General features: G+C 41.8%; 1 protein-coding gene across 1 annotated transcript in view; it reads right to left on the bottom strand.

Annotated features, from left to right (window-relative positions):
- EML6 (EMAP like 6) overlaps positions 1-12,844 on the bottom strand; it is a 297,135-nt gene that overhangs the window by 163,340 nt on the left and 120,951 nt on the right. Inside the window, exon 2 of the mRNA XM_062209442.1 lies at positions 4,357-4,516. Within this exon, the coding sequence (XP_062065426.1) occupies positions 4,357-4,516 (160 nt within the window). The remainder of the gene's footprint in view (positions 1-4,356; positions 4,517-12,844) is intronic.

Below are 12,844 nucleotides of genomic sequence, written 5' to 3'. Positions count from 1 at the left end.
TGATGATTTCCTCCCTCAATGTCCATAATGGCTGGGGTTGGACTAGTTGGAAGCCAAGAGCCTGGAACTCAATCCAGATCCACCACATGGGTTGACAAGGACCCAAGCACTGATATCACCTGCTGCTCACCTAGGGTGTGCATTAGCAGGAAGCTGGAATGGAGTGTGCAGCTGGAACTTGAACCCAGGCACTCTGATATGAGATGAAAGCATCCCAAACAGCCTCCTAACCATTGCTCCAAATGCCTGACCCATTTCTCCTTTCAAAAATATGTATGCGGCAGAACGATGCTGTGGTGTAGTGGGTTAAGTCTCTGCCTGTGGCATGGGCAACCCATATGGTCACTGGTTCTAGTCCCAGCTATTCCCTCTTCCAATCCATCTTTCTGCTGTGGCCTGGGAAAGCTGTAGAAGACGGCCCAAGTGCTTGGGCTCCTGCCCTCACATAGGAGACCTTGAAGAAGCTCCTGACTTCGGATCAGCCCAGCTCCGGCTGATGTGACCATTTGGGGAGTGAACCAGCGGATGGAAGACCTTTCTCTGTCTCTCCCTCTCTCCTTAACTCTACCTCTCAAATAAATAAAATATGTTTTAAAATGTATCTATCTATTTGAACGACAGAGAAAGAACTCTTCTATGGGTTGGTTCACTGTCCAAATGCCAGCAACATGCAGGGGCCAGGCCTAGCTGAACCTAGGAGCCTGGGACTCAGTCTGGGTCTCCCACATGGGTAGCAGGGACTCAGATAATTGAGCCAGCCCCTGCTGCCTCCCAGGGTCTATATCTGCAAGAAACTAGAATTACAAATGGAGGCAGGACTCAAACCCAGATATGGGACGTGGGCATCTCACACAGCAACTTTAACTGCTGTGCCAAATACCTGTCCGAAACCAGAGTTTTGAATTAACTTAAATTTATTTTAAACCTTAATGTGAGATTTAAGAAAGCCTAGGTTTCTGGAGCTGAAAAGCTTCAAACTGCTAAAAGCAAAGGGTTTGACAAAGCCAGAGACAAAAATCCAAAAAAGGACTGTCTCATTCCTCTGTATTTTCTAAAATTTCACAAACACATAACAGCAGCTAAAGAAGGACTTATAATTAAGTAATCCAATACTTCATCTCTCCATCTGAATCCTCTGGGTTCAGTCCAGAACTTGTCCTCAAAGGGAAAAGAAAATTCAACACATAATTATAAACTAAATAAAAAATGTCATAAACAGGTATTAGAACACCAACATCAAGGTTCTTGCAGGATACCACTCGTAAGCAGAACGCACTGTGTAACAGAGGTCTGGCCTGGGAGTCAGTAGACTTGGCTTCTCTTCTGATTTTGTAATTACCCAAATGTAAGAGTTTTGAAAAATAAATCAATGTTTTTAAATCCCAGTTTCCTCCATTTGCAAAGTGAATTTAAAAATATTTGTTCTTTCTACCTTGGAGAATTGATGCATGGGTCAAGTGAAATGATATAAATCAAAGGATTTTGAACCCAAGTATAAGAGTACCAGAAGTTATGTACTTAGCATATTTGAGAGTATATGTATGTGTACACGTGTGTGCAATACATGTATGTACTCACATGATGTATATGGAAGTCACTTATGACTGAATCTGTACATGTATTCCAATGCAGGAATTATTCAATTTCTTCATGAATGCAGGCTTCTATTAGGAATACCTAACTATAGAAAACATAATTGCTGTGGCCAGTACTTTGTGGTCTTGCAGGTGAAGCCGCTGTCTCTGGCACTGGCATCCCATATGGGCACCGGTTCAGAGTTCTAGTTGCCCCACTTCCAATCCAGCTCCTTGCTAATGTGTCTGGGAAAGCAGCAGAGGATGTCCCAAGTCCTTGGGCCCCTGAACCCACATGGGAGACCCAGAAGAGGCTTCAGGCTCCGGATTGGCCCAGCTCTTACAAGGGAGAGCCTGGCTACTATACCCAGTTCTAGATCCTGACCCCTAGGAAGCCACAGTGATGGCTCAAGTGACTGAATCCCTGCCACCCTTGGGTGAGATCTGATTTGTGATCCTGGCTCCTGGCGTTGGCCTGGCCCAGCCACTGCTGTAGCAGGCAGTTGGGGAGCAAATCAGCAAATAGGGGTGTGCTTGCTTTCTCCCTCACAACCCCTCTCTCCCTCCTTCTCAATTTCACTCTCTCTCCTTATCTCTCACACAAAGTTTAAAAAAAAAAAGATTTTACATAATTGGAGGTTTCAAAATGTGATCTTAAAGAAAGGAAGGTTTTGCTTCAATTTTTAATGAGGATTCCAGCAATGAAAAAGAAATGATTAACAGGATATGGCAGGTTTTTTCCCACATAGGAAAACTTCAATGGGTGAATTCTGTTCATTTTTTAATAGAAAAGTAAACATGAGCACTGAAATAGAACCACCATTTCTTGACTGAGGAAAGGCCCAAAGAAATTTACTTTATTCATTTACAATGACAGGCCCACAGCTCCCTGAAAAGCATTTCTATTGTTTTTTTTTTTTTATTGTGAGGCAACGGGCCATTTGTTATTTTCTAAATATCTTTTGATTCCAGTGAACTATGTCTGGGGAGGAAGGTAGACCTGAAGCATTAGGCATCAACATGAAATCCATCATGGCAAACAAATGGGTTATTTCCTCAGCTGACAATTAGGTACTATGCAGTCCTCCCCCATCCCACATAAGGAGAGCTAGGAGTCCCACATGAAATACCAAGGACAAAGAACTGAGGGTACAGCTGCATTTCCCTCTATCGCCTGCTGAAACTTCAGAACGCATTTTGATAAAAAAAAAAAAAATGATTCAAGCCAGGTCAATTTGTTATAACCCACAGAATTTCCCAAACTCTCAGGACAGTCAAACCTCTATGAACTTCCAATGGTACTAACTCAGAGAATTTTGAAATATGCCAAAAATTGGACTGAAAGAGTTAAGTGACTGATATATGGAGAATGAGAAAGAAGGCTATTATTGGGAGAAAAGTGTTAGTCATAGCAAGAGGCAGAAATAACCCATTTCCACACCCTTTTCTAGTATACACCAACATATCTTTTCTGTAGGTCAAAGGAGAGAAAACTATGTTGGGGGATTGGGAAGGCTCCATGAAGACTTTAGAAATGTCTTCAAAGAAGGAGTCACTTGAAGGGGCCAAGAGAGCAAGTAGCGTGCTTCAGGTGAGGGGCATAGCAATATGCAGGGCATGGATATGAAAAGGGCAAGGTCTGGAAGTGGAATCTGACTGAGTGGTCCAATCTGACTACATGGGAACAGTGGCAATAAGGCTAGAAAAGTTGGTTAGCCTAGACCACCCACTTAAAAAGTATAGACTCAGGGGCCGGTGCTGTGGTATAGCGGGTAAAGCCACCACCTGCAGTGCCAGCAGGTGCTCTACTTCTGATCTAGCTCTCTGCTATGGTCTGGGAAAGCAGTGGAGGATGGTCCAAGTCCTTGGGCATCTGCACCCACATGGGAGACGGGAAGGAAGCTACTGGCTTCGGATCGGTGCAGCTCTGGCCATTGTAGTCATCTGGGGAGAGAACAAGAAGATGGAAGACCTCTCTCTCTGTAACTCTGCCTTTCAAATAAATAAATAAACCAGTCTTTTAAAAAAGTATAGACTTCAGTCAACAGTACCCTAAGCTTTCATTGATTTTAAACAATGCTTTGACAATGTTTTCAGTTGGTAAAATGCATTACCAAGACACTGACATTGACTGAAGGGATACTAGTTAAGAGGCTAAGTCAGACATGGCACCAACTTGGAAATTAAAGGACGGTGGCAGGGAGAATAAGAAGAACCTGAATATAAGAAGTATTGTGAAGACACTTAAAAACATACAAGAATTGGTGACTACTTGTATTGGGAACAGGTAGGGCGAAGGAGTTAGAATTGACCTCAAGGCAAAGGGTCGAAAAGAATGTTCCCAGTTCTCAGCGATTGTTAGGTGGTGCTACTACCTTCTAAAAGCAAGGGGTTTTAATGTAATGTTCAAGTCTGTGCAAAAGGCTTGATCCTGCCCTTATTCAAATAGGAAGCGAACAACGAAAAACAGAGTAGAACTGCGGAGCCACAGCAGACCTGACTGCATGAATTCACAACTTTCATGGAGGTTTTTGTTTTTCTGGTTTTTTTGTTTGTTTTTAACAAGATGGTTTGATGGAAGGAACCAAAGCTGGGGCCTATCCTGAGCTGCATGTTAGTGCTACAAGCCTGGAAAAGGATCACAGAGGTAAGGAATCCTAGAAGGCTGCCCGGGGAGAAGCTAAGGCCGATGGGCTTTCTGAGGCCATGGGCTATTTACACTGTAATTTTAGGTGAACTTTGAGAGCCACCAAATCAAACAGAAATGGAAAAAGATACACACCTGACCATCCGAGTCGAAAGCCAGGCAGGCTACTCCATGTGTGTGGACATCTTTAAGAATAGACACAGTCTGGACATTATAGGAATCCCATATGCAGATATATGGCTCCTTCCCAACTTGACCAGTCGCAATCAGGGTTTTATCTGGGTGTAAGGCAAGGCTGAAAGAGAAAAAGGCTTCTTTTCACTTACTCCAGTTCAACAAAGAAAAACACTGATCATGTTTTATCCAAATTTGTTTCTCATTTTAAATCATCTACGAAGATGATCTCTAGAGAAAGAGACTGACTGTTCCTTAAGTAGTAATTACCTAATAGGTCCAAATCAAAATGTTCAACTAAACCGAATGTTTAATAAGATAGGCTTAGCACAGTTTGACAACAATTTCAACTGCTCTTAGTTATCTTGAAAATCAGACACTATTCTAACTTTACTTCTCTGATAAGAAAATCTATGATTTTATAACTGCTTTATGTCATGGGATATACTTACTGATTTTGAAAACGTTACTCAGCCCTCAAGCCAGCTTTGGACTTTGAGAAAAAAAAATGCAGTTGCTAGGCCAAACGTCACTTCTCAGAATTAATTAAATCTACTTACAAAAGCACTGGTTAATATTCTCATTAGATTTCAAAATATGGACAGGTCTCAGAGTCAAGCACTGTTTCTGTATCTGTTGTCACAGATTACACATTATAAATGAAAATTTCTATTTATATAAATCATAGTGACACCAACAGAACTGCAAATTACTATGCTTGTGTTTCATGTAGCAATTTTTTCTGTAGTCCAATCAAAATAAAAATTTGCCAAATACCAACTAACATTTAAAGTAGTCTATAGCAGTCAAGCGGGTTATCATTATTCCTAAATGAGAAATCACTATGGTGTTTTAAATTTATTGTAAAAGAATATGGGCCTTTCTAAAAATGTGTGTTAGAAATTTAAAATAAAACCATGCTTTTCTACATGGAAAACTAGCATACAACTATTTATATAATAAACGGAAGTAGAATCTTCTGCAATTTCCATTTCCAGCATCTCCACAATAGACAGAAGAAGATATTTTTCCTTCTCCAATTTTCACTATGATATTATGAGTATATGCTCTGGAATCAGATATCTGGATCTACAAATTGACTGTCCCTTACTACTTTGGTTCTTTGTATAAATTATTTGACCTCTGTTGATTCTGTCTCCTTATCTATAAATTGGGGTTAACATATCAAAAACAGATGGCATAATGAATACAGAGCAATTAGCTCATGGTGAACACTCAATATAAATATCATTATTATCATCATTTGTGTAGCTGGTGTTATGCAGATGCAACCAACACATGCATGGCTGTGGGGGATACAGTGCACCTTTCAAAAATAACACTTGCAACCTTATTATGCAACAAAGGATTAATATCTAGTATATACCAGGAACTCAAAAAAAAAAAAAAACCAAAACACTGGGTTTTTAAAAAGTACAGGACATGAACAGACAGTTCTCCAAAGAAGAAATTACAAATGGCCATCAAATATATGAAAAACGCTCAACATCACTAGCCATCAGGGGAATGCATATCAAAACCACAATAAGGTATAACCTCATCCTGTCAGCATGGCTATTATGCCAAAGACAGAAAGTAACAAATAATGGTGAGGATATGGAGAAAATAGAACTTTATATACACTGTTGGTGGGAATGTAAATTAGCACAGCCACTGTGGAAAATAGTGTGGAGCTTTCTTTAAAAAACTGGAAACAGAACTGCCATGAGATTCAGCTCTCCCACCACTGGGTACATATCCATTAGACATGAAATTAGTGTATCAGAAGGATACCCACTCCAGCGTGTTTACTGCAGCATTGTTTACAACAGCCAAGATATGGGATTAACCAAGATGCCCGTTATCCGACGAGTGAACAGAGACGATGTAGTCCCAAATAGCTATAGCAATCTTAAAAATAAAGCTGAGACATCACAATACCAGGTTTCAAGACATACTACTGGGCAGTTAAATCAAAATAGCATGGTGCTGGCACAAAAATAGGCATGTAGACCAATAGAACAGAATAGCAACCCCAGAAATTAATCCACATAGCTATAACCAACTGATCTGTGACAAACTTGATAAAACAGTCCCTGGAGAAAAGACAGTCTCTTCAAATGGTGTTGGGAAAATAGGATGTATATATGCAGAAATTGAAACAAGACTCCTACCTTACACCTTATACAAAAATCAACTTAGAACAGATCAAGGATCTAAATCTATGATCTGATACCATCAAAATACTACAGGAAAACATCAGGGAAATTCTCCAAGACATTGGTATAGGCAAAGACTTCTTGGAAAAGACCCCAGAAGCACAGGCAATAGATAAAAGGGATTACATCAAGCTTAAAAGCTTCTGTACTGCAAAGGAAGCACTCATCAAAGTAAAGAGGCAGCTGACAGAATGGGAGACAATATATGCAAGCTATGAGACTGATAAAGGATTAGTAGCCAGGATCTTTAAAGAGCTCAAAAAACTAAACAATTAAACAAACAATCCAGGTAAGAAATGAGCAAAGGGGGCCAGCATTGTGGTGCAGCAGGTTAATGCCCTGGCCTGTAGCACCAGCATCCCATATTGGTGCCAATTTGAAACCTGGCTGCTCCACTTCCATCCAGCTCTCTGCTACAGCCTGGGAAAGCAGTCAGGACAAGATGGCCCAGGTCCTTGGGCCCCTGCACCCTCATGGGAGACCCAGAAGAAGCTCCTGGCTTCAGATCAGCATATCTCCAGCCATTGTGGCCAATTGGTGAGTGAATCATTGGATGGAAGACCTCTCGCTCTCTCTCTCTCTGCCTCTCCTCACTCTGTGTAACTCTGACTTTCAAATAAATAAATCAATCTTAAAAAGAAATGGGCAAATGACATGAACCAGCATTTTTTTTTTCAGGAGATTCAAATGACCAACAAACACATGAAAAACGCTGAAGATCACTAGCCATCAGGAAAATGCAAATAAAAACCACAGTGAGGTTTCACCTCACCCCAGTTAGAATTGCTATCATCCAAAAGTCTAGAAATAATGCTGGTGATGAGTAAAAGCACCCTGATACACTGTTGGTAAGAATGTAAACCAGTGCAACCATTATGGAAGACAATATGGAGATACCTCAAAAAGCTGAAAATAGGTCTGCCATATGACCCAGCCTTACCCTTCCTGGGAATTTACCCAAACAAAATGAAATCAGCATATGAAACAGTAATCTGTACCCCCATGGTTATTGTAGCTCAATTCACAAAGCTAAGATATGGAATAAATCCAGATGTCTATCAACTTATGACTAGAGAAAATGTGGTATATATACACTTTGGAATACTATTCAGCCATAAAAAATAAAATCCTATCTTACAACAAAATGGAGGCAACTGGAAACTATTATGTCTAGTGAAATGAATCAGTCCTCAAAGATATTTTTAAAAAAATATTTATTTATTTGAAAGGCAGAGTTACAGAGGCGAGGTGAGGCCAGGCCTTCTATCTGCTAATTTACTGCCCAAATGGCCGCAACAGCCAGAGCTGGGCTGATTTGAAATCAGGTGCCTGGAGCTTTTTCCAGGTCTTCCACACAGGTGCAGGGGCCCAAGGACTTGGCCATCTTCTACTGCTTTCCCAGGCCCACAGCAGAGAGCTGGATCAGAAGTGGAGTAGCAGGGACCGGAACCGGTGCCCATATGGGATGCTGGCACTATAGGTAGGGGCTTTTTACCCACCACACCATAGTACCAGCCCCCAAAACAAGTATCTTATATTTTCTGATATGTGGTAATTAATATTGAATACAAAAAATGTATAGAGATGAATGGACATTTTGTTAAGTTGTTTTTGGCTCGATTATACTCCTGTGGAACTGTCATACTGTCATCTTTCTACTTTTTACTGTTGAATGTTACACTTAGTCTTGCATTAAGCCTGTGATAATGGTGTAGATTAAAATCATGTTTTTGCAAAAAACAAGAAAGAAAAAGAGAAGGAGGGGGGTTGAGGGAGGGAGAGTGGTGGGGAGGGAAGTACGGTTATCTTCTTAGAATTGTACATATGAATTCCATGAACTCTGTACTATTTATATTAAAATTTTCTTAAATGTGGCATATATACACAATCAAATACTATTCAGTCAGAAAAAGAATGAAATCCTGTCATTTACAGCAAAATGAATGAAACTGGAAGACATGACGTTGAATCAAACAAGCCAGAAACGTGTAGACAAATGCTACATATTCTCCCTCATACGTGGGAGCTAATAAAAGAAACTAGCTAGTATGAACATAAAATGTTGACAGCTAGATGCTAGGAATAGAAAGAAAAATGGGAATCAGGCATGGCTCATTAACTGTGACAAATATACTAACATGGAATCTTAATAGGGGCAGAAGGGTGTGGGCTACATGAGGACTCTTCATTATTTTTGTATTATAAATTTAAAACTATTCTGAAATAAAAATATTTTTAAATGTCCTTAAATTTGAGTTGGCTATCTAACAGATACTTGTTGGAAAATGTATCTATAGGAATCCTTATTAGAAAATTATATAGAAATATACCCTTACAGAAGGGTAGCTTTTACCCAAGGAGTCAGTAACAGAGGTTTAAAGCTTTAATGTTGTAGAATCCTTCAACAATCAAAGTTGGTAAGAGATGACTGACAAGGCATAAAAGGCCTCTCCCATTTTCAACTTTCTTACAATATTCACCTGGTATTTAAAGTTGTACAGATATCCTGGTAAGCTTCAAGATTGTAAAGTGCCTTGTTTTATTATAGAGTAAATGGAAGCAGTCTTTGAAAATTCTATCTATGACAAACTGTTGTTTTACCTCATTAATTCATTCAATAAATACTTATTCAAGAACTTTTAAGTCAGGGACAGCACCACAGATACCTATACGGAAAACAAATGGCCCATGTTTAAGGAGCTCTCCTTACGAGGAAGGACAGACATAGAAAAGCAATTCCAAGATGTGATATACATACACGCACAGTAACACAGAAAGATGGAGGAAGGAGTGACCAGCTGTCCAGTACATTAGAGGGGACACGAGTTCATATGAAAGACAAAATGCAAAATGGTATTCACAGGGAAAGACAACATTCACAGTTAAGATCTTGCAGAGAATGGCAGGGAATGAAATGGGTCTAACAGGCAGGGACAGATCCTGAAAGTCTCTTAACCAGGCCAAGAAGTTAGGGTACCAGTGCCAGTTATTAGCAGGACATGACTTGACAGTGTTATCATTAAGGAAGGTATCCCTAGCAACAGTAACACGCAGCAGCAGGACAGATCTGTGGCTGGTGGCTGGAGGAGCAAGGAGAGCAGCGAGGAAGAGGGGCTCGTGAGACACAGTGAGACAAGATGGAGGAAAGCCGAGGGAGAGGATGAGTCCAGCCATTTCAGGCAAAGAGCCAGAGAAATACATGGGATGCTTGAGGGTAAGAAAGAAGAGCTTGGGTAAGCAAAAGCTGACAAGTTTTTGGCTTGGACAGCTGGGTTTGTAACTCCCAGAGCTGTGCTATAGTACAGTTTGAAGTCTATGAGCCTGATCTTGAGAAGACATGGCCTTAAGTCTTTAGTGGGAAAACCAGGAGACTCCAGGTTAGCTCTAAAGTCTACTGAGAAGTTGACTAGACTGTGTGTTCAGAGAGGGCAGGGGTGGCCATCCATCACTTCGATACAGCTCCCGGAACATCATAGGGCAGAGCAGGCACACAGAATGCTTGTCGAGAGGGAGAGAATGACGCCAACAATCCTGGCTGCCATACTGCATCCCAGCCTCCACTACGGACAACAGGTTCTACCCAGAGTCTGGAGAATTAAGAATAAGGAATGTATTTCCCTTGGGTGGTCAGAGACATTTCCAAGAAAGAAAGCCATTCATTGTGATCACAGTATCTATGTAATGCTTGAGATGCTTGGTAAATTCCTGAGATTCTAAAGCATCCAGAATTTAAAACAAAAAAACTGAAAATTCACTGTTCCAGGCAGTTGTTATTACTCTAATTTGACGATTCCTCAGACAATTCTTTTAATGGGGTAGGGGTGGAATTAACAGCCTTCCTTAAAGAGATCTTCAGAAGAGTTTACCAGTCTGTTACTTGATCAGCAGTGCTACACCTACATACTTCATTTTGAATTTAAAATGTTCACTCTGGTGGTTGTTTTGTTCATTCATTCAGAAGCCCACAAATGCCTATTTATTTAAAAATTTTTTAAAAGATTTATTTATTTGGAAGTCAGAGTTACACAGAGAGAAGAGAGGTAGAGAGAGAGAGAGGTCTTCCATCCGATGGTTCACTCCCCAATTGGCTGCAATGGCCGGAGCTGTGCTGATCCAAAACCAGGAGCTTCTTCCGGATCTCCCACGTGGGTGCAGGGGCCAAAGGACTTGGACCATCTTCTACTGCTATCCCAGGCCATAGCAGAGAGCTGGATCAGAATTGGAGCAGCCGGGACTCAAACCGGCCCCCATATGGGATGCTGGCACTGCAGGCAGTGGCTTTATCCACTATGCCACAGCACCGGCCCCAATTTTGAATTTAAAATGTTCACTCTGGTGGTTGTTTTGTTCATTCATACAGAGGCCCACAGATGTCTCATTTATTTAAAAGTTGACAGTGGAATTTTTCTTCTTGCTGTCCTTTTAAGTCCCCTCTTCCCAGTCCTCGATACTCTGTTTCTCCAGGTTTCTGCTTTGGGCTGGAGCGCATTAACAGAAGCGGCTGTCTCTGCTCTAATAAGCCTGGAGTCAGACATCTCTGGCCTGCCTGAGACCAAGCTGCTTAGAGTGACTCACTCATGTTACTCTTTACCCTTGGCCATGTCAAGAAACTGAGCACAGAGAACCCCCTCTACTCGCTTTACTATTTGTTCCCTCCTCATCAGCACCCCTGAAATGCCTCCACTCCTCCCACCTGGGTGACAAAACAATGCCATTGGCCAGTGCCGTGGCTCACTAGGCTAATCCTCTGCCTGTGGCGCCGGCACCCCGGCACCGGTTCTGTCCCGGTTGCTCCTCTTCCAGTTCAGCTCTCTGCTGTGCCCAGGAAGGCAGTGGAGAATAGCCCAGGTCCTTGGGCCCTGCACCCGTAAGGGAGACCAGGAGAAAGCACCTGGCTCCTGGTTTCGGATCAGCACAGCGCACTGGCCACAGTGGCCACTTGGGGGGTAAACCAACGGAAAAAGGAAGACCTTTCTCTCTGTCTCTCCAACTCTGCCTGTCAAAAATAAATAAATAAAAACAATGCCATGTCTCGGTCAAGTGGTATTTACATTTATTTTAATTTTTTTATGTTTTAACAGTACTTTTTAAACCTAAGAGGGAAAAATCACCAACTTTAATCACTGGATTTGCATAAGCTTAATAATAGGTATCAGGAATGGTGCAACAGAAGCACTTATTTAAATAAGCAGGTTTTTAAAGCTCCTATCAAGTGATCTATTTCCTTCTTGCCATGTCTCTGCATCTAGGAATTAAATAATTTCAGGAAAAGTCATTTTGAGCAGGGTTGGTTTTGGAATTTTAGTTTATAAGCATTTTAAAATTATTTTTGAAGACATTTATTTGGAGATAGCATTGTAGCAGAATGGGCCAAGCCACTGCCTGTAATATCAACATCCCATATCAGAGCAGCAGCTCAAGTCCCGGCTACTCCATTTCAGATCTAGCTCTCTGCTAACATGCCTGGTGCATTGCCCCAGCGATGACGGTCCAATGGGGAGTGAACCAGTAGAGGAAAGATCAATATCAATCTCGATCTCTCTCCCTCCTTCTTTCTCCCTCCCCCTTAACTCTTTCTTTCAAATAAATAAAATAGATCTTTACAAAATACATTTATTTGAAAGGCATAGTTATAGATCTTCCATCTGCTCCTCCAATGCTGGCAACAGCCAGGCTAAGCCCCATGAGTGGCAGGGACCCAAGCACTTGAGCTATCACCTTATACCTCCCAGGATGTGTCAGCAGGAAGCTGGATTCAAAGTAGAGCAGCTAGGACTGAAACCAGCACTCTGAAAGGGGCTATCAGCATAGCTAGCAGCAACTTAACCCGCTGCCCAACACCCCTCCCCGAAACATTCTAAACAACTGGCGTACACATGCATGGATTTTCTTTTAAAACCCGATTCATTCCTTTCTTTTTTTTTATTTTATTTTATTTTTTTTTTGACAGGCAGAGTGGACAGTGAGAGAGAGATAGAGAGAAAGGTCTTCCTTTTTTTGCCGTTGGTTCACCCACCAATGGCCGCCGCGGTTGGTGCGCTGCGGCCGGCGCACCGCACTGATCCGATGGCAGGAGCCAGGTGCTTCTCCTGGTCTCCCATGGGGTGCAGGGCCCAAGGACTTTGGGCCATCCTCCACTGCACTCCCTGGCCACAGCAGAGAGCTGGCCTGGAAGAGGGGCAACCGGGACAGGATCGGTGCCCCGACCGGGACTAGAACCCGGTGTGCCG

The sequence above is a fragment of the Lepus europaeus genome, chromosome 13 (genome assembly GCF_033115175.1).
Source record: "Lepus europaeus isolate LE1 chromosome 13, mLepTim1.pri, whole genome shotgun sequence".
Classification (NCBI taxonomy): Eukaryota; Metazoa; Chordata; class Mammalia; order Lagomorpha; family Leporidae; genus Lepus; species Lepus europaeus.
The sequence above is the reverse complement of the archived record's forward strand: the minus strand, read 5'-3'. Positions and strand labels throughout refer to the sequence as shown.